Genomic DNA, 21,984 nt, shown 5'->3' on the forward strand with positions numbered 1-21,984 from the left:
TCTGCTTGTCAATTCCTTTTCAAATACTTCTCAGCTGTATAGCTTTCATGCTCTTCACACATGTGTAAAGGCAACCTGTTTACTTCAGGCTACCTACCTGTGAATAGTCACAATATTCCCACTACTTCTACCTGTGAATAGTCACAATATTCCCACTGCTTCTACCTGTGAATTACAGTGTGCAGTCCACTACTGAAGTTGGCTTATGCTTTGTTTTAGTGTAGTGCAAACTACATTTGTCACACAAGGGGTGGTTGAGGTCACTCGGTCTGTTCAGCCTGGAGGAGACTGGGGGGGAGACCCCACTGCAGTTACAGCTTCCTGTGAGGGGAAGAGGAGGGGCAGACATCGCTCTCACTCTTGTGACCAGTGACAGGACTCAGGCAATACCCTGAAGTTCTATCAGGGGAGGTTTAGAATGGATATTTAGAAAAAAGTTCTTTACCCAGAGGGTGGCTGGGCACTGGAACAGACTTTGTGGTCCCTTCCAACTCAGGATATTCTGCGATTCTAAGATTTCAGAAGATTCCTGAGTGCCATTTGCCCCTTCAATAATGCTCCTGCCCTGGAATGCTCATTCTCCCAGGGATCTGGGCATGCCTTTGGCATAGAGAATGCTGACAGAGAGTTCGGTAGACAAACCTCCTAACCAATGAAGATGCTCTTTTTATTTAACAAAGCCAAGTTACTTCATCATAAGAATTCTCTCCAGCTCCTTCGATGGGGTACTTTGAGCAGCCAGAAATAGGCAGAAGAGGAGAAATCAAAACACTTACTACTTGTTTCTCAGCTGCCATCACTGCTGCTGCTGCCGCCACGGTTTGCCGCCCCAGAGCGGCGGTGTTGGTGCAGTCGGGAGGCGCTGCCTTGACGCCGGGCAGGTAAACAGGCGGCACAGCTTTGGGGGCGGTGCGCGAGTGGAACAGCGAGTGGTTACACGGGTAAGAAAAGGAACGGGAGGGATGTTGACTTGGCACCCTTTGTTTCCAGCCCACTTTGAACTGGTTGTGAATAGGAGTTGCTGGTGGGTGGTATGGAGGTGGAGGAGGGGGCAATGGTGGATGGAAGGCCACGAAAGAGTCCAGTTCTGTAAACATGGTTTCTGCAGTGGGAGTGCTGTTGACGCGACATCGTCCAGACTGTCTCACTGTCAGCAGTGGGCTCTCATCCCCAAATCGCTCATCAGGAAAGAACTTGTGAGGATTCTGCAAAGGTAAAAAACCCAGCATGAAACAAGACAAAGTAGGAAACCATCTAGAAAAATCTCCTGAACTAACGCTCTCAGAAACATGCTAATACTGTAACTGCCTAGCTGTGCTACATACAAGCTCACCAACACTCAAGGTGACTACAGCTACCATGCAAAATAGATTAGGGTTTTTCCTAAAATAAGACAAGAAGCATAATATTCACCGTAAGTTGACCAACAAATGCATTTCCTTTATCACTGGTGTATAAACAGAAGAGGGTTTTTCAGTTTCCCAGTCCTGACATGCACTGTGCCAACCTACAGCAAAGTTACCACTTTTTCTCCTCTCTCTTTTAAGAATAAATAATAATCTAGGTTTCAAGTTATGGTTCTACTGTTCTCATCAACTCCCTCTTGAGCAGTTTTATTTTGTCCCCAAAATTTGTGTCAATAAGAGCCTCCTGAATGGCAATGACTCTTGGGAAAACTATACATTGCACTTATAGCTTTATAAAATCACATACATCAAATGCATCTGGTGTTTGCACCTGGACAGTCACACAGGCATTTCAAAGCACTGGTGCACCTGCATGTATACACAGCAAATACTCCTATTGCAGAGTACACAGTCAAGTCCCTTCACAGTCTTACACATTCCTCATACCTGCAGGAGCTCAGCAGCAGCATCAGAAAGCCCGAATTCCCGCAGCACTCGGATCTGGATCTCGTAACTGACGGTGGCGCCTTCCCCACAGTTCAGAGCGTAGGCTCTCTGCACCTGCTCCGTGTGCCGCAGCTCCTGCAGCCGCTTGATCATCTCTTTCACAACCAGGAGACTGGGAACTGGAGGGATAACAGAGAATGGGTGGGGATACAAGAGAGTCCTTTTTATAACTGAGACAGTAGAAGTTTGATTGCAATGGTTAGATTTATTCTGAAGGAAAAATCTAGCATCAGGCTGCCTTGGCTTTTTTTTTCTAAGAACCATTCTGCCAAGAACAGTTCAACTTACCCATGTTCCATGGAGCATCATTAAGCCACATGGGATAACACACATCATACAAATGATAAAAACATATCCACTTCCCCAGCTTCTGCTAGAATAAGCCACAAATAGAGCTTTCTTTGTAAATCCCTTATGATGCAGGAATTCCATGATTTGAGATGGGGGCAGGATACCTTAAATAACAACTGAATGTTCCCTCATGGATTGCACAGGCCAAGAATTCATTGATTTTTTTGGCATACACTTCATACTTCTAACGCAGTTCTATAATCACAAGACCATAACACCAGCATGTAACTAGAGAAAGAGCATTTTACAAAAGTTACATGAACTGTAAGCCAATAAAAACCTGTTAAAATTAAGTTGTTTTATGCAGTCATATTGAAATAATTTTTTAAAAAAAACATTCCAAAAGAAAGTCATGTATAATATTGGATATTTATCCTGTTGCAAAACTTTCTCATGCCACTTCTTACTGTTGTTTGATGATGAATATTTCTCTGTGGTGTTTCTTTCCTAAGGAAAACGTGTATATAAACAGAGAAGACAAATCCAGATCTCTGAGCGTGTTAAGTCCTGGAGTCTGATCCTTTACCAGCTTTACAAGTGTTATCTATGACCATGACCAGATGTCCATAATGAAAACTCATAACAATTAAACAGAACATACAGCAAGAACAGTGTGAAAAGACATTACAGAGAAGGACAAAACCCAACACCACACAATTACAACTGGTCCCAATTTCACAAAGTTTACATTGGTGCATGAAGGAGAAGTATATGTAGTACAAAATATTTGCCCCTCAATGAAGTTGCTTTACTGAGAGGGGAGGGAAGGAACCCATTCTAACCAGTCTTCAAGTCTTGTGAATAGGTTTTCTATGCTACCCTCCACACACTTAAATGATTCTGAAAAATCCTGGCTTAGCAGTCAGATGTTTAGCTACAGCCAGCATTTTGCTAATACTTAAAGAAAAGGATCTAAGAGAAGCCTGAAACACTTATCCAAACTAGTAGGCATAAAAATTTTGTAAGGTTTTCATTAAAAAATACTGTCTTTTCAAACCTTGGTTTGTTTTGTTTTTTTGGTTTTTTTTTACTATTATTCATGTGAAACACATGGAAGAAAGATTATGTATATAAAAAAAATACAATTCTCTCGGTTGAAAGATATCTAATTCAGACTGAAACTGGAAAATGTGTAAAGAAACCCAACCACTTGCAGAACCTGGCCTCAAGTTAAAGGAGGCTTCAGCTGAACTCATTTTACGATAGTGCTGCAGAAAGAGCACTGAAGCACACTGCCAGCAGGTTTGTGCAAATACAGTCCTCAGGCAGTGGGCCCAAGGAGATGCCAGGAACAGACAGGGAACAGCCCTGCTGCGAAGCACCCCCTGTTCTGAGCCCTGCCCAAGGGCCACAGAGGCAATGCTGCCCAGCTCTCCCCACAACAGTCCCTGTGTTCCATCTATGCTTCAGGATGGATTCCTGTACAAGTCAGAGTTTGGGACAGACATTAATCTCCTCACATTAACTGGCCCTGTCTGCCCATTCTAGCAAAAGGGCATTGGGAAACCAATCAATTCTTTTGCTTAATTACAGAACTAAGCAAAGCAGACAGCTGCCAGAACACAATTCCTATGCTCCAACTACTGGCAAGGCTCAGAGCTCCTATCTATGTTCAAATCAAAGGACTAGCAACAATTCCTACCTATTAAATTGTACAAAATCAAGATACAGGGGAGTTTCAGATTGGTCAAGATGTTTCATGCTTGCCAACAGAGCCAGTTTTTTTAAGAACCTGAGAACTTTGGCAAAACACTGAAGACCTCTGAGAACCTGTTGTCTTTCTTCTTTGGAAATTAAGATTGAGCAATGTGTTATCAAAGTCCTACCTTATATGAAATACTTGATATTCAATTTATGCTAAGTATATTTACACTTTTCTGGAGAAGGAAGTCCAAGCACTATAGTGCACTGCTGAGATGCCACAGTTTTGCTGAGAGCTCCAAATTTCTAAACAAACAATTGATACTTTTATCAAATTTTTCAAACAGAAGTTTTCAGACACTCATTTTCAGCTTTATCAAGTTTCTTCCCAGACTACAAGAAGCAAACAGATCAAAACTGTTCTACAGATTTTCCTAGAAATCTTATAACTAAACAGTTTTGAATCTTCCTAACACTTCAAATTAAATTCTCATGCAGCAATTTCAATCCATTACTTTTGCCATGGTTCTATCATCCGTAAGAATAGTTCATCTACTTCCTTGCAACATAGCTGACTGAAGAGAGCCATAACTGATACACAAAGAGGTTATAAAATGGGGAATGCCATAGGCACAGTGTTTTCCACTTCCTTCACTGAATTAAAATTTAATCTTGGTCATTTAGCTATCTAATCCTGCCCTCCAAAACACCCACTGACCCTTCCAACTTGTCATCAGTTTCAAGTTGTGACAGTGTTTTCTCTATGCACACTGAGTATTAATGGGACAGGGGAAAGGCAGGAAGAGCTAAATGCTTTAGGAACCCCACTAGATACACTCTTCAGTCTGACACCAAAAGATCATATGCATAAATGACAAAATACATTTAGTGTATATTTTCCTGGCTTGCCTATAGGGAATGTCACACCAATCATCCTGAAGTCAAGAGAGGCCATATTTACTTGAGCCTATAAAAATGTACTCTGACACATTCTTCCACAAGGAATTAAGTTGGTTTGGCTTCAAAGCCGAAGTGGATTTGGTAAATTGAAGTCTATGTGTTTTGAGTGCCCACTTCCAGTACTTTTCTGGCGTACTGAGTTCAGCTGATTTCCTTACAAGTTATGTTCTCTGGCTTTTGGTTTTTGAAAGAAATTTTCCACACTCACAGATCTTACCTATATTGGACAAGTGTCTGTAGAAAACTGAGAACCCTGTAGAAAATTCTGAGAATAGAAAGCCAGGCTCCAGCAAATGTTCTACTGTGTTTAACCAGTCCAAGGGTTTTGGACTCTAACTAGTTACTCTTCCATCCAAAACCAGTTAATGTCTTTAGGATAGACCAAAGCAAAAGGACTATTCCTGGTGCAGAACTGCCCTCCAAGGAAACACCGTAACTGACACTCACTGCCTGCAGGTCCAAGCGCCCCCATAGTCCCAGGAGATCCTGGGCACAGGAAGCGATCAGCAGCTTACCTGGGATCTCGTTGGCTATAACTGAGGGAGGACTGGTCTGGTTAGTGCTGACTTGCTGGTGGGTGATCACGTGGCAGCACTGCGGCACCGCGTTGTTCACCATGTACAGCGTGTCGGGCACGTTGGACATTCGCACCATCCGCAGGCGCACCAGGTCGGTTTGCTCCACCATCATCTCATCCAGCACCGACTGCAACGACAGCCAGCAGAGCCTCATGAAGGCACTGCACACACCCCACTGCCTCTGCTCCAAGCACAGCCCCAGCAACACAAGTCCAGCCATGGCTACACCATTGTAACTTTGTCAGGTCACAAACAACATCTGGCTTTTCATCAGCATTTTCTATTCCATTTTCCAGTCATGACCACAGCTGAGTTTCAGAGCTAAGAGCAGGCAGAAGAATAGTTTGAGAAGGACACTTTGCTTATTTTTAACCTGTCAGATTAGAACTGACCTTCTCGAGGCCAGACCTCCTAGGTTTAAGAAAATTACTGTCTATGAGTCTCAACTTCCTGTGCCATTGAGTAGAAGGCACTAGCCTGAAAATGAAACATGTTTCCCTCAGACACCTTAAAGAACAGAAAAGGATTTATGCCTACCCTTTGAAGATTCTTACTTAAGATCAAATTAATTTATTTGAAAAATTGGGAGACTAGGAGGCAAGTAAAAAAAAAAAAAAAAAGGTCAAAAATCAATCATTCACAATTTTTTCATTTTACAGTAATTAAACTATCTATAGGAGGAGTAAAGTTATCAGAGACTACATATGAGAGTGCTCCCTATAAGGCTAAAAAGCCTTAAAAAGCTTTAAAAATATTAACAGCACAATAGGAAACCAGTACTAACAAGTAGGAATTCTGACAGAGGTATGTATGGGAGCTGTTAGAATGCACTTTTTACTTTGGATAAATACTAAAGCACTCCCATAGCATATACCTGAAAACTAAGAGTCAGAGCTTTTATCATGTTTTTGTTAGTTTTAGCAGTCCAAGATACAAAGAGAACATTTTAACCAGCTGATCTTTGCTATTTTAGTGCCACATGGTGCTCTCTAACTGACCTAAATGCAAAATAGATTTATTTCTTAGCTTCCCTCACAGAGTACATCAACAACATCTTATACCTCTAAAAAACATTTTCTCTCCTAAGCACAGGGCAAAAGCTCCAAATTCACCAGAGAGATGTCAGAGCCTGTAATGATGTACACAGCTTCACTTAACCCTCTTGTTCTGTTGTCACCTGCACTGTTGCAACTCACAAGCTCTCAACTCAAGTCAGAGCTACCTGAAGTGGTGGCACTGGTCAGTGACACAAAAGCTCCCAATCTGTCAAACAGAATGTGGCACATTCCTGCCCCACACAACACCATCTCTACCCTGCCACCAAACATCACCACCAAAAATGCTACAAGATCTTCAGTTTGACAGTGCCCATGCAAGAAGTTAAATAGGGAAGTGACTGCCTGAGAGAAAAACAAAGGACTTTATTCAAATTGAACACAGGATATTTATTCCATTTTGTGGAGGATCACAAGATTTTGGGTATGTTCTGAATCAAACAAGAAGATGAAATATCAGTCCTCTGCCAAGTGGAATAGCAGTTCCTCACCCAGCTCTGGTGGGAGCTGGGGAGCCTGAAAGAGCTGGCACCAAGGTTGCTGACTAGCTGCAGACTGGGACTCTCAGGCTCTCACCTTGCCATCCGCCTGCCGGGAGGGCTGCCGAGGAGCTGGGCCGGCAAACTGGCTGGAAACCAGGGAGGTTTCCCTCAGAACGCTGCTTTGTTTCCGGTGGAATTTCATCAAGATCTGTCTTGCAAACATTTCAATTTCGACAAAAAAAATTTTGTTGAAATTTTTCTGACCAGTTCTAGAGACTTGAGCCTGATGATCAATCTTGTAAGTCTTGTTAAATTGAAAATGTTAGTATTTAGGCCAATACATGTAAAGAGACACAAACATCCCAAAATCTTTCCCTGTTTACAGAACCCCCTGATGACCCCCAATCTGTCAACAGTCAAGTGTTGCTGACATTACCTTAGCCTCCTCCACATATGGCGAGAACAGTCTTGGCCGCACATATATTCCAGCATTTTTTTGCCGCAGCCAGGCATTTGATTTTCCACCTTCTGATGTTGGTAGCATGTCTGAAGGAGGAGTACTAATCAGGCCTCTCTTCATCTTTAAGAATCAAGAAAGAGTTTTATGTTTTTTTAAATATTAATATGATAAAAGCTTTCAATAAATGCATTCTTTACACTGAATCCTTACACCACTGATTTTTCTTTAGCCTTTTGATAGATTTAAAGAACACAAAACCTAACCAGAAAAAGTGTTATACATCTATTACTCTCAATGATAACATTTTAGAAGTTAATCCTTAAAATATACAAAACCAACACCCAGCAAAGCAAAAAGACTATCACAGCTGAACAGTGTAACATGTGAAGTACAAAGAACACAGAGATGGTATTTATATGAGACTACTGACTTACTGCATCACTCAGTACTTCACTATTCATGGGTAAGATGTGCTCAATGCGGACAAAAGGTAAAAGTGGAGACAGGATCTCCCTCAGCTCTTCAATGTCAAGATCTCTCCTCTTCACACCTCTTTTATTCACACTGTGAGCAGTACCACTGAGTAAATTAGGCTCTGTGGGAAGGAACAAGACATGGTAAGTTTTCATTAGAAATTTTAAAGAGGACAGAAGGAGGCACAGGGCTTACAGGAAGTTACAGTAAAGGAAGGAAAATTCTCATTCATCATTCTTCAGTAGTGCTCATCAGCACTGTTCCACAAAACTAACAACCAAACATAGCACTTGGTGCTATTGTCTAGTTGACAGCTGACTGGATTGGTCAAAGGTTGGATTCCATGATTCTGGAGGCCTTCTCCAACCTAAATGGCTATATGATTCTACCTCATGCCTTAAAATCTTATATGAAGCATCCACAGAGACAGGTTCAGTTTATACCAGCACAGGCCATTGGCACAGCTGCCAGTTTCAAAGTGTAAGCCAGGCAGAAAATACAAACATAGCATTTGTGATAAACATTTGGAAAACTCTACTAAGAACTATGCTATGAAAGCAGTTGTACCTCCCTGCTAGCAGTTCCCCCAAGGACTCTCTCCTGAAGCTCCTCTGCCTTTCCCCAGCAGTTTTCAGAGACACTTTCTACAAATTATGGTCTGAAGGGTCTTCAGGGATACATTATTCTTGCTTCCTTGTGTAAGCTGCCTCAGTAACATGGTGTCAAGCCCATTCAAATTGCTCTCATGGTCACAGGAAAACCTATTTCTACCAGAAGTGGTATCTTCCTGGAGACAGCAAGATGACCATGCAGCCCACCTGTGTATTTTAGGTATTGTGCCCAATCTCAATTTGACTGACTAGTTTTCCTCTTTGAGGAAACCTGTCAAACATACCCACCCTCCCTCAGTACATGCAGCTCAGGTTCTGGCCACAGCTCATTACATTCTCTAATGCTTTGTGGCATTTTAGCGACAGCATCGCACATTCAGAGCTGCAATATAAGGAGTGCCACTGAAGAATTCAGATGAAATTACCAGACTAAATCTGGCCCTAATCTGACAGAATTTGGCGTCACTACTTCTGCTTTTGCTTATTGTGTTATCTGATGATCCCAGATAAGAGATGTGAGCTGTTTACTTATTGAATGTCAGAGCAAGAAGCTGTGCAGTGATCCCAAAGGAGCAGCTTCTGCCCCAGCCCAGGTCTGTTACTGTTTAACTGGCTCCATGATGTTCCAATGTGCCCCAGGACAAACACTTGGAAAATCTTGTTTTGGAAATAGGTTAGTACTTAGTCAGGACACTAGAAGCATATCCTTTAACTAATTTTTTGTTGCATTTCATAAAACATGTCCATGACAAAGCAGTTGCATTGCAAGCAGTAACAGTGGATTTCAAAAGCACAGCCAGCCTTCCCAAGACAGTAGTTACACCAGTACTGCTCTGTTTTTACTTAGGTAGGTTCTTCCCTTTTGCTCCTCTTCTGGCATTATGTGATTGACACTTCTTAGTGCAGATGAACTACAGGATCCTTGCATCTGTTATTTGGGACATACGTGTTTAACCTACTTCCCATATCCAGCATGTGTAAGATTGCCCCTAAAGTTACCACTGCAGTACTAATGCGCATCTAGGCTCATAAAAATACATTTATATCTACTTTAGGGAAAACACTGGTGCCACTTGTTAGCTTGTTTCTCACTACCATAGATTCCTGTCAGAGACACACTCAAACTGCAGCTGAAGGCTGACACAGTAAACTAAGAGTAACACTACTGTGAGAAGCCTGGATAACAAGATACTGAAGGGGTTTTTATTTCATGAATTGGTTACAAGAAAAATAATTCTGAGACAACAGGAAACCACCCAGACTTCAAAATCAGACAGTCATGGAGGTTGAAAAGACCTCTAAAAGTCTGGTGCAGTCACAAGCAATGCCCTCTTCCCACACCTCCCCAGGGAAGGTTCAACACATTGCCCTTCACTGCCTCCAGCTGGGATGTGATACCTCCAAGGACAGAGATCCCACAACTAATCTGGGCAACCGGTGCCAGTGTCTGACCATCTTCACAATTTCTTGTATTTCAGTTAATGCCTCATTGCCTCTCATCCTGGCTGCCAAGAGAAAAGCGCTGCTCTATTTTCTTTGCTTTCTGCCATTAGATATTTATAGACTCTGCTAAGATCCCCTCTAAGCCTTTTCTTCCTCAGACTAAACACTCCCATCTCCCTCAGAATACTGTGTTCTCATTTTAGATAACAAAACCTTTAAAGAAAGCAAGAGCACTTGTTTTGACTATATTATGGACAAAGCAGATTGAATTTCCCTAAGTTACAAGCGACTCACAAAACAGAACTGCCATAGATTTTGGTTTATTTGGTTTAGTACTGCATGGTTTAAAGGATCCTCACCTCGATCTGCTATCCTCTTCATCAACTGGTGTTCTCCCCACTTAATCAGATATTTAAGAATATCTTGCTCACTTGCCTGTAGAAAGAGGAAATTAGTAATCTGTATATGCTTAATGTCACATGCACACACACACAAGACAAAAAAATCCCACAGGTCTTTTACAGCTCTAAAGAAACACAGTTGTACCTAAGCATGAAGTATTTGCACTTTATGATCTACTTACCACTTTCTCCTAATATTTAAGTTGTACTACAGGTACATCATCACCATAATTTTTAGATTCATACTACTTACTGAATCCCTAGGAGGAGGAATAAGGTTTGTACAGAAGGAAAAATTTTATTTAGTATGGAAACTTACAGGTATAAAGCTTGAATTACTAAATTTAATTAAAAGGGGCAGTTCTACCTCTGGGTGCTCCAAACTTTTGTTTAACATTACAAATTCAGCAATATAAACTCTCATGGAAGATCAACAGTACTGTTAACCATAATTTCTGTTTTAAATGTTTTAAGAAAACAAAAGTTTTTTAAAAAACACTGTAAATCATCTCTAGCACTTAATCCTTTACAAAAAAAGTAAGATTGAGATGAATGCAGTTAAAAAATAATGTAGTAATCTTTAAGCTATTAAAGGGTAGTCATCATAAAGATATCTCCCCTGATGAGAAATGGCAGCAAAAATCCAGGATCTCTCTGTTGGACCACACAGTTCTCTCTCCCTAAAACCACAATCAGTGAAGTCAAGTCACAAAAATAAATTAAAAAATTTCTGCATTAGTTGTCAAAGAAGGTATTTTTCTCTCTCCATGAAAGTAAGTTTGAGTTTTCTGAACCATTTCTCATTTATTAGTTCCCATTGCCCCAAATTAGCATGTGTGGTGTTACAGAAAAACTACTCCCACCATGTAATTTTATAGAACTCTTAAACAGGCAAGGCAAATGTTAGGTTCAGAAATGCTGTATTTAAAATACTTTGCATCCATTCATAAACTATTATTAGATTTCTAAGCAACAGCATATACCACATTTGGGTTGTTTTAAAAGCCAAGAACAAAACAACTTTCTTAATCACTATTTCCATTTCATTTTTTACACATTATAGGAGTGCTCAGTGCGTACAGCCCCCTTCAGCCTACAATTTAAAATCAACTACTCCCAAGCATTTCCTAGTGATGGTATAATACATCCTGCTCCTAGCAGGACCAGCTGCATTCTGCATTGCAGGTTACCTGTAAATAGTCAGACTGAATAGCTGTGAGCAGGTGGTCCTTGCTGAGCTCGTAGAAGACCTCTGAAGTCATGACCTGGGTAAACTCCTCACAGAGGAAATGTAGCGCTTGGCGATGTACCCACTTGGAACCATATGGCTGAGAGCTCCACTTCAGAATGGCAATTAAGGTGTCCAGTGAGATGCTCTCAGCAATAATATCTTCACAGCCTAAGAAACAAGGGCAACAATCAACCATGTTGTTACAGAGGCACTTTGACCCTGAAGGAATAATACATGTGCCTAAGAAAGGGTCATATACACCCAGTGAGAATAAAGACAGGTGCCCTACAGCTCAAGGTTGAAAACAAGGTTATATTTTGACTAAAAGTACAATAATTTTAACAGTGGTTTATGATTCCAACTACATGGTTATTTACTTTCTAAAGGCACATGAAGCATCATGCCTGCTGGCATGCCTGGATAAACAACTGGAAAGGTAGTGCAACCAAATCACAACCCCCTTGGGTTATCTGAGTGTTTAACACATTTTAACATTTAGAATTTGAGCCACTATTGTTCGCAGTAGATTCACAGAAACCCCTGATCTGTAACAAAGGTGGGGTTTTTGCCCATACCACTTTGCTCACAGACCTTCCTGAGACAGACCATACAGAGAAGAAGAAACACAAGCTGTAACAGTTGTTGGTACTTGGCTACTCAGTACAGGATGAGGGCAGCAAAGCGTCATATTCTGACTCACACAGAAGGCAGAAAGCAGTGGATGGCTGCTCCAGGCCACCACGAAGGCCTCAGTATCCAGCAAGGCACAGAGAGTGCCAGAACAGGGAGCACATTCTGACAAGGAAGCAGAAGTGAGTCAGATTTATGGAGTCTGCTACAGTTTCTTCCTACCCACTGCTTTATTAGGATCTACTCTTTCACAGGGTACATGTCTTCTGAAGGAGAGAGAGTACAGTTAAAACTCCTGAAGGGAAATGAAGCTGATTTGGAAGAAATGAGGGAAGATGTACTGTGGGAGGGCTGAAAACCTGGGTACTTGGGACTACAGAGTTAAGACAGATGGTACCACAACGTTGATAAGTTTAAGTCTCCAATAACACTTTGTTGATTTCATGTGTATATCTGGTTTAGCACAAAGATAGCAATTTAAAGAAAAAAATTCTCAGAATTATACATTCCAGTGTCAACCCACTACAGCCACAAAATTACAGCTGTGCCTATAAGAGGTCCCCAGACAGTTCAGAGCTACATGTCTACACTGCAATTTTGCTTATACATCATCATTTTTCTCCCAGTTTCAAAGATACCTAAAAACTAAACTTTGTTGTTTAGGTATGTGTATCACATTGCTGAGCTCTTGAACTAAGCTGAGCAAAAATCTTGAGTAATCTCAACCCTGGTCAAGACAAAGATGGGTCTCCTGATGCTACATGTTTTTGCACTGGCTGCATACAGATAAAACTCACTAGCAACAAATAACAGATATAAAAGAAAAATATTACTTTTCTACATGGGGCAGCACACAGAATATACAGTGTTCATTCAATTTCCATTGTTACTAATAATGTGAAAGATATGTTTTTAAGGAGTAGGTAGTAACAAGTGAACAAGCTTCTTCAAGTAGGAGGGAATCTGTCAAAGGCGCTACTATGCAGAAGTAAAGTTACTAAAAACGAGAATTTAAACAGGAGGATTAAGAAGGTAGTAGAAAGCAATGGTTTAATCACATGATTGTTTTTAAGTTTACCTGTCCTATTAGATGCACATATTTGTACTCAATACTATAACAACCACAATATGGTAATTGTAAGAACAATATTCTACCATTAAAAATTTCTAAGCTTTTCAGGAATATGCCTGAATGTATACACAGTTTTGGACACAAACATTATTAAATTTCTAAAGCAATTTATAAGAGTAATGTCTGTCCCCCAATAGTAATGCATTTTACACCAGTTTATATTTAAACAAAACTTTCCTCAACAAGCAGCTGGATGTTTTTTTCCTCCACAAATCTGATTCACCTAAGAAAAAGAAAACTGAATGCAGCCATTGACAGAAGGGGTACCCATGGCACACATATTTCTGACCAATGCAGCACACGCAGCATTACACTGTGCATCCCCAGACAGACTCTCCATTTGCTTCTGACAAAGGGATGAGTGGTGAGTCATGTTTCAACACAACTGCTTTGTCCTTCACCATTACTGAAATAGTGAAATACTGAAATAGTATGGCACTTCTCAGAGCCACCTATCTCCATGAGGTCACATATTATCGTGAGTATGACTACTTTACTCATTATAGACATTGACCTCTAATCTGCATGGCAAGCCCTGGCCTTAAGTGAGCAGGGCACAGGCAACCAAGATGGGTTGGAGGCACTTGGAACATCACTCCAGTCATCACTGGTACAGGTAAGAGCAGAGCATGAGAACTGTTCTGAAATACACTCTGTAGATTGAGGTACAGGTTAGTGAAACTGACCCCTCTAAATGGGGGAATTCCCCAGATTCCTAAAGGATGAAGTTTTTTTAAGTCTTAAAAACTTCTGGTCAAGAATCTGAGAAACAGCCTTAAACAAACAAACAAGAAACAACTAAACCATCCAAAATCCCACTTATCATCAAAAAAAGCTTGAAATACTTCAGCATGTGTCAGAAAAATGAATAAATGAAGTCTGAAGCTTTCCACTTCGGAATCCATTTTTACCCAAACAGCAAAGGGCTGACATTGCATTTAACTTTGTCATGCGAGTCTCTCTCAGCTTTCCTTTTGGGGCTCAAGAAAGGAAAATGTCAAGTTAGCAGCAAACCTGGCACATGAATGAAAGTGGTGACTAGTTGCAATTTGCTTAAGAGAGGAGTTTGACTCCCATGAATAAGAAACAAAATAGTTTGAAACCATTATTTAGGGTCATCTGCACTCAGCCTTCCCCTGCTAAATCCTAACATAATTTTTTGCATGCAATTATTCTGCTTGCACGCAAGCTGACTTCAGCAGAAACAGCATTTCCCTGAACTCCAAACATCATACATAAGGACTGCTCCATTTCAAAGGCAGTAAACCCACACACTGAAATCAGTCACCAGGAAACTCAAACTACAAGAGCAGAGACTTATCTCAAAATTAATGTCATTCCTAGTATTTCATCTTACATTTATTTTTGAAGCAAAGATGCCTTCCCCCTGAAAACACACCAGAAATGCAGTTCCAAAGGTCTGAGCAACACCGATTTATAGAAACAGTACATCAGCTCAGTCTCAATTCTTCTGTCAAGTTCAATTATCGCACAACTAACAATAATATGACATCAGGTGAAAAGCTCATTAAGAATGACTAGCAAATGAAACAGTCTTCTTCCCAGGTAACTTTAGCAATAGGTCAGACGTGTAGGATTATTAGAAGTATTTCTTCTGAAGTAAGCATAAGGTAATAATTAAAGCATTTTTTGAGCTTCTAAATAAATTGGGGCAACCCAATTCTAGCTTTGGAAAAGCTAGAAAATGGAAAGAATCCAATTTCCTTTCTTTTTTGGCAGAAGCTTTTTCTGCTTTAACAATCAGCCACTTGGCAAAAAAAGTAGTCATCTAATAGCCACAATATTGCTCTTCACAGTAGAACAGAGCATATTTTCTTGTGAATACTATTTTTTAATACTCAGGCAGCAACAGCCTTCCCAAAATCCATCTGCAGTGTCTCAGAAGCTTCTGTGACCATTACTAGCCTTCAGAGTGTCAACCTGGAGTCTACAAAAAGGAAGGCTAATGATCACATTTTGCACAAATTATGCTATTCCATGCACTCCTTTTGCTGGATGCCAATGGAGCCTGCCTACCATCAAGTCCTGTCTGCTTTCACAGTTCTCTCTCAAATGCAGTCCCACAGTCCTTCCAGACAGAAATAGCTTGAGTCCACATTTAGCATTCTAGCTAGCGACCTGGGATCAGAACAGCTGACAAGTTAACTGCCTCCAACAATTAGCAAAAGCATCATTAAGCAAAGCTTTTACTACAAAACTATTAGCTTGATTGAACTTGTTCTGTGGTAAAGCCTTCCCCCCTAAACTGGTGCACACTAGTAGAGCCAATGAAAAAAAATAGTAAGAATTCTAGAAGCTAGAATCTAGAAGCTATTCAATGTTTTTAGGAGAGACCATGCTGACAATCACAGGAACGAGATTTTGAATTTTTTTGAATGTGTATTTAATATTGCTACCGTGAGATCCCTGGCATTTCAGTATTTCAGCCTTCCCAAGATCAAGAGTACCTTTGATGTCAGGCAATATCTGCTTCTAGATCAAATGCTGTGCTACTGAATAAGGCTTTACAATAAAGTTTCTAAGTTCTTATATTTGTCAAGAGTAAACTGAACTCCTAATATAAAAGCAAAGGCAAGCAAAAAGTCAGAAATTGAGTTATTTGTCAGTCTGACTTTAGAAAACTTATTTGACAGGTGACAGAAAAGGTTCTCAGGCAAAACTGTTTCATAACGTCCCAGTATCCAAAAGCCTATCACAGCAAAACATTCTGTATAGCACCTCAGTGGGACTATTCATGACAGTGGGCAACAGGGCTAAGATGCAGTAGAGGATTCACATATGTAATATAGCTATCTAATAAAACTAATATGTCTCAAGTCAAACTTCCCTGCAATAGTAGGTCATTACAGTAAGACTGGAAGTGGGGAGTATTTTAAAAACATGTGATGAACAGGACTAGGGAACTGATCTGGCAGTGACTGTGCTACAGAAGAGCAAGGGTAAGTGATATTGAACCCAATCTTTGTGAGTCAATGTGTTAAAATAATTGCACCAGTACAGTTGACAGAGAGCAGCAAGGTAGCATGAAGACAGAAAAACTGCAGGAGAGGGCAGAAACAGTCAGGCGGAGCACAGGAACATTCCACTATGGGATGTGCTCCAACTTCCTGGAGATGACTCTAATCCACATAGTCTCTGTGAAAGCCTTGAAGAGCTTCACTTCTGAAAGTAACAACTACCACAGGACCCCTAGAAACAATGTCAGTCCCATTAGGCACAAATGGGTTTCAGTATGACCAGTTTTATTGAACAGATATACTTGCCGATTAGCTCATTTACTCAAATTAGTTCGTTCAAACATCCATTTCAGTTTATCTTGAAAGGTAAGTGACAGCCCCCAGCTAAAACAAATCAAGATGAAGGCAAAGGAAATTCTAGATAAAGGTTGTTCTGCTTTACTTGGACAGTAAAGATTTAATGCACATACTCATACTATCACTATCTTCACCACAGGGAAACTATGTATTAAATCGCAAGTCAGAAAAAGGTGTATCACTGTGTTAGGAATGGGAAAATTTCCATGGAAATACTCAAAGCTGAACCATCTACTGAAACTGAAGAAAAATTGCAACATCTGGATACTTACAAAGGTCCCTGAAGACAAATCAAACAAAAATCTGTTAAAAATAAAAGGAGCTGATCAGAAGCTTTAAAGAACATCAACTTCACTTGACACTCAGTTACAAACACTCAGCAAAATGCAAGCGAGAAAAATTAATTGGGAAGAGTATCCAGACATAACATTAATAAGCCCAAAATATTTTCTATGAAACCAGGGAGACAAGCCTTTGCAAGTTTGCAATTGGCTAGCAGGAGTGAACTGAAACAAAAAACTTTAGCTGAGGGTGTGGAAATCTAGAGAAGAAACTTAAGACATCAGCTACTGAGAAAGCCAGCTGATGAGATCAGTCAGTACTTGGGCAGAACTGGACACCTGCTGCACCACAGAGTGGAAAAACACTGCCAAAAGTCAGGATGTCAGGAGATGTCAGGAGAACTGCCTGCTCAGTGGCCTCCAACACCTACACAATGCTGTCTCTTCCTCATCACTCTGCATAACACTAGAAGTCAGATGTTTGAGTGACAGCTTCCAACAGAGAAGTCTGCTAGCTGTGAAATCAGGGAACAGGATGGACGCTACTGAAATTAAGATCTCCCATCTACCTCATTTTAAGAATCATAATAAATGAGGACAAGATGCCACAATTCAGTCAGGAACAAGAACAGTGGTCATGACAAAAGCACATCTTTAAGTGATCTCAGTCACATGCAGGCATAGAGTTCTCCCTGACCAAATAAGCTTCCTTTTAATTTTGATTATAAGATTATACCAGAACAGTTCTTCTGTGCCTGCACAGTACCAATGACCTAAACATGAACTCTGCAAATTAAGTATGAAACTATTATTCTGACTCCACTGGTGCATACAGCTCTACAGAGTGCTTACTACTTTCTCCAGTAGCTAGGGAATGCAGTACCAATTTGTAAAATCCTAATTAGGTGAAGTTAACATCTAGAATTTCAATATCTGAAGGAGTGCCAAACCTACATTTTCAAGTATTTGATAATTAAATAGATTTCAACAGTTGCTGATCTTACTGCATTTCTCCCCTATGTATAACAACAGCACCACCCCTCAATCTCACTACTTTTGTGGTCAGAAAGAGATTTACTGAATGCCTCTGAATGCCACTACATCCCTCTACCTCCTCCCTATGACCACCCTCAAAACACTGCAGCTCCAGTTCATCCAGAGGGTCACGAAGCCTGAGCCTGCACTCCTGCACTCGCTGGTTTCACCCAGTCAAGTGTGCTGCTGAGGTGCAAGCCCAGTGCAGCTCCTGCTGCTGCCTTTCTTTCTACTCTCCTAGAGGTAGTACTGGGGGAAAGCTTCCTGGAAAAAGTAGAAATCTTGTTACCACTGACTCATGGAATATACATTCCAGAGCAGCACCATTCTGCAGTGGATTACTGACAAGAGTGCTAGCTTAGGGACATGCTGATCCAAGCGAGCTCAAAGTGAGCAGAAACAATCTCAGCACCAAATAAAATAAGAGCTCATTTTTCAGTATTTACTAACAGAAAATAAAAGGCATTTTCCTATCTATAAGTTTACCTAAGTTTCTCTTGAAAGTTCTCTATCTGTCACTGCTTTTTTGCTTTGCTATAACTAACACTGCTTCATCAGAACACCTCCAGATCACAGTTGTTCCAGTTTAGGTTTCCAATCTGAGGAAAAGAATTGCACCCTGTTCATTTATGAAACAGTGCATAATTATTCAGTGTCTCACTAAGGGTTTCATTCACCATTTAATTCTCTCATTAGTATTCCCTGAGCACATTAAATCCTTTTAGCACTTGTATAAATGTGCATGCACTAAAATTGAGAAACGCCATCACCTCTTTAATTTCAACCCATTTTCCTTTCTGGCTTTCAGCTGATCTACAGAGTTGTTCTCAAGTGCTATTAGCTTGCGCATATCATATAGTAATTAATTTAATACCATAGTTCAACTATAATACAACTTCTTGCCCCTTCTGAAACATGAAGTTTCTAGGTGTATTGAGAAGGAAACAACAAAAAGAAGAAAGATGCAGATAGACAACAGAGAGTCTGAAGGAGTGCCATTATGTAAAAGTACTGGAGAACTTAGTCTATGTGGGAAGACTGAGTAAGTTAGGTCTCTTCTCCCTCAAGAACAGAAGGCTCAGGGGACCTTGTCGTAGTATTCCCAGACCCTGAGCAACTGTAGAGCAGCTATAAAAAGGACAGAGGTTCTCTTCTCACAAGAAGCCACATTAAAAGAACAAGGAGCAACAGGTGTAAGTTGCACCGGAAAACATCTCAGCACAAGGTGTTATTGCAATGAGAACAATCACTTCACCAGGCCAATCTCCGCTGGGACACAGTATAGTCCCCATCACTGGTGGTTTTCAAGAAGTGATTGGACAGAATGCTGGACAATCTCACCAAGGATCCCTTTCTCACTCAGATAGGTTGGATTCTATGACTTTTTGAGGCCCCTTGTAACCTGGGCTGCTCTATGATTGGATGATTCTGAGCTTAAGAACATCCTAATTGCATCCTGTAGAATGTTACCTCAGAAAACACATCCCCTTTGATTTGTGCCAGTTTTATTGCAGAACAATTATTTCAACTTTGAGCACAATCTGAAAATTAGTTTCCTAATGGTGAACTCCACGTGAGCTACAGTAGTTCTATTAGTTTCTCACCACTCATCACTCTCAGTTTCATGTAACTATTAGGAGAGCCCATTAAAAATATGACCTCTTCCTGCAGTGCTTATACTGCTCTTTCCTGTCCACTCTATCAAGTTCCCTATTTTACTTAGAACTACGTTATAGCTTATAATATCTGGTTTCTATCTTGTCAAATTTAATTTGACAGCTAGAAGTTATGGATGTACAGATCTACTGTAAAAAGTTCCTTTTGTTAAAAAAAAAAATAACTACTTTAAACAAATTATGTTGCTGATATTTCCTTTCTCAGCTCAAAAGTAAAATTCTAATTCCCCATCAACAAGGCCTGAAGCAATTTCCACACTTCATTATAAATCATATGGCCACTAAATAGCTCAAAAACCATCAGACAAAACTGTGGGCAAAACTCCTGCCACCACAAGAAGTGCCATTAGTTCACTGATCAGTGCTTGCACACCTCACCTGAAATTGCAGTAATTCAGTTCAGGAGGTTTTATGTAATCAAGATTTGAATGATCTTCAAGAATAACGGAAGTAGTAAAACTTTCTAAACTTTATGTCTGAAAATACTGACTGACCCTGCCTTCAGTTCTGTTCATAGAGGGGCAGACATTAAAGACCTGAGATTAGTGCAATTAAGCTACTTAAGTTTTCCTTCCAACAGCAAGATTGCAGAGTTGGTGTCTTTGACATAAACTACAGAAATGGTCAATCAAGTTTACAGCCTTGTTAACATATACAGACACTTCCTAACAAGTCTAAATATTTCCTCCTCTCAACAAGGATCACTCTGTAGTTTACACCAAAAAATGGATTACAGAAAGCAGAAAAGCATTAGAAATATCAATACCAGTTATACACATTTGATAAAATTAACATGTCTCAACAATGATGCACCATACAACTAAATCTCTTCTGTCCCTAGGAAATAGATGCATTACTAACAACTTACAGATGGAAAACAAATTCCATTTCTAAAGGAACTGTCAGCCACTGACAGCTGACAATAAGCATCCCTACACTGCAAAATTTCTAAAACTTACTCTAATAAGGTCATATATTCTAAAGTGAGGACAGTATTACATACCTTGTGCAAGCATGTTAAACTCCAAGAACAGTGCTATGTGATAAAGCTCCATAGCTTCTTCAGCCCTAGTCATGTTTAGTTTTCCTGCTACAAGAGCCTGGACTTCACTTAAACTGCCCACAGAAGGACTGGAGTGCAAAACGGAGAGGTCCACCACATCTGTATACATACAGTTCAAAATGACCTTAGCATATTTTTTTGGTATGATAGATTCATCCAATATAATTCTAGTTGGAGTCCGTAGAGTTCGGTCTGTGATTTCTTCACCAGTTCGTATCCTCCTCTGCAGCAAGTGACGAAAAAAGGGAGATCGTGACGAAATAATAGCTTTGTGAGCTCTGAGCTCTTCATCTAGACAGTTCTGACTTCCACCAAAAGTTTCAACTAAGTCAGAGTTGGATGAGAAGCTAAGAACCACATCGTAGTAGCACATATAATCAAACAGTGCGCGCATGTCAACATCTAAGGAATTTGGTGTTCCAAATTCTTCAGTAAGCTGCACAAGAATATCAACATTTTGGAATCTTGAATCCTCCATTCCAAACTCGCCAGTATAAAGGTAGTGTAACAAAGCAGAAAACATAGGCATATCTATGCCAGCTGTGTTAATATCCATTATTATTTCTGCCCCATACTCTGGTGAGGAAGAAAGCAGCGTCTTAAAAAATGGACATCTTGCCGCCAATATCGCACGATGCACGGGAAAACAAGTTTCTTGAAATATTAAGTCAACATCAGTACAATATTTGTATTGATAAAGTTCAGCCATGTCTTTTTGTAGCGTTCTAGCTTCTGGTCTTGCCAAATTAGCTTGTAGATAAAGTTCCTTTAAGGCTGATGTTCCTTCGTATTCTTCTACTAATGCATTAACATCTCTGACATCCCAGCCTGAGAGGAGCTCACGCATCTGCTTGGCATGGTCAGCAGATCGGCTCGATTTCCTACGCTTAATGAATTTCTTTTTGAGGGTGGCAAGGCCAGAGGTTTTCTTTTTCTTGTCTTGAGGTTTCTCGTGGCCATGGTCAAGGCTATACAGCTTTGATTCACAGCCAAAACCTTGATGAGAGTAGGATGATGTCCCTAAGGGCAAAAAGGAAAATTGAACACATTTATTCTTTAAATTTAAAAGGAAGGTCCATAACACCTAAATACTCCGTCAATGATTCTGCAAGTTATCCAGTTTTTCCTTCTCCGAATATCAAATAATTTGACAACTGAAAACCTGACTGAAGCTTTCCTGGCCATTAAGAACAAAGCCTTTTATATGCATCTACAAAGTTATAGTTTGCTGA

At 40.3% G+C, this 21,984-nt stretch overlaps 1 protein-coding gene across 3 annotated transcripts in view; it reads right to left on the reverse strand.

The window, feature by feature from the left end:
* BTBD7 (BTB domain containing 7) overlaps positions 1 to 21,984 on the reverse strand; it is a 52,035-nt gene that overhangs the window by 6,158 nt on the left and 23,893 nt on the right. Inside the window, exons 3-11 of one of the 3 annotated variants that reach the window (XM_015629900.3) lie at positions 20,693 to 21,772; positions 11,560 to 11,768; positions 10,328 to 10,403; positions 7,875 to 8,035; positions 7,417 to 7,560; positions 7,075 to 7,188; positions 5,381 to 5,570; positions 1,854 to 2,032; positions 777 to 1,205 (exon numbers count right to left, since the gene is read on the reverse strand). In XM_015629900.3, the coding sequence (XP_015485386.1) occupies positions 777 to 1,205; positions 1,854 to 2,032; positions 5,381 to 5,570; positions 7,075 to 7,188; positions 7,417 to 7,560; positions 7,875 to 8,035; positions 10,328 to 10,403; positions 11,560 to 11,768; positions 20,693 to 21,772 (2,582 nt within the window). Of the gene's footprint in view, positions 1 to 776; positions 1,206 to 1,853; positions 2,033 to 5,380; positions 5,571 to 7,074; positions 7,285 to 7,416; positions 7,561 to 7,874; positions 8,036 to 10,327; positions 10,404 to 11,559; positions 11,769 to 20,692; positions 21,773 to 21,984 lie in introns of all 3 variants that reach the window. The other 2 variants (XM_033515350.1, XM_015629901.3) reach the window with 2 other exon arrangements.

The sequence above is a fragment of the Parus major genome, chromosome 5 (assembly GCF_001522545.3).
Source record: "Parus major isolate Abel chromosome 5, Parus_major1.1, whole genome shotgun sequence".
Classification (NCBI taxonomy): domain Eukaryota; kingdom Metazoa; phylum Chordata; class Aves; order Passeriformes; family Paridae; genus Parus; species Parus major.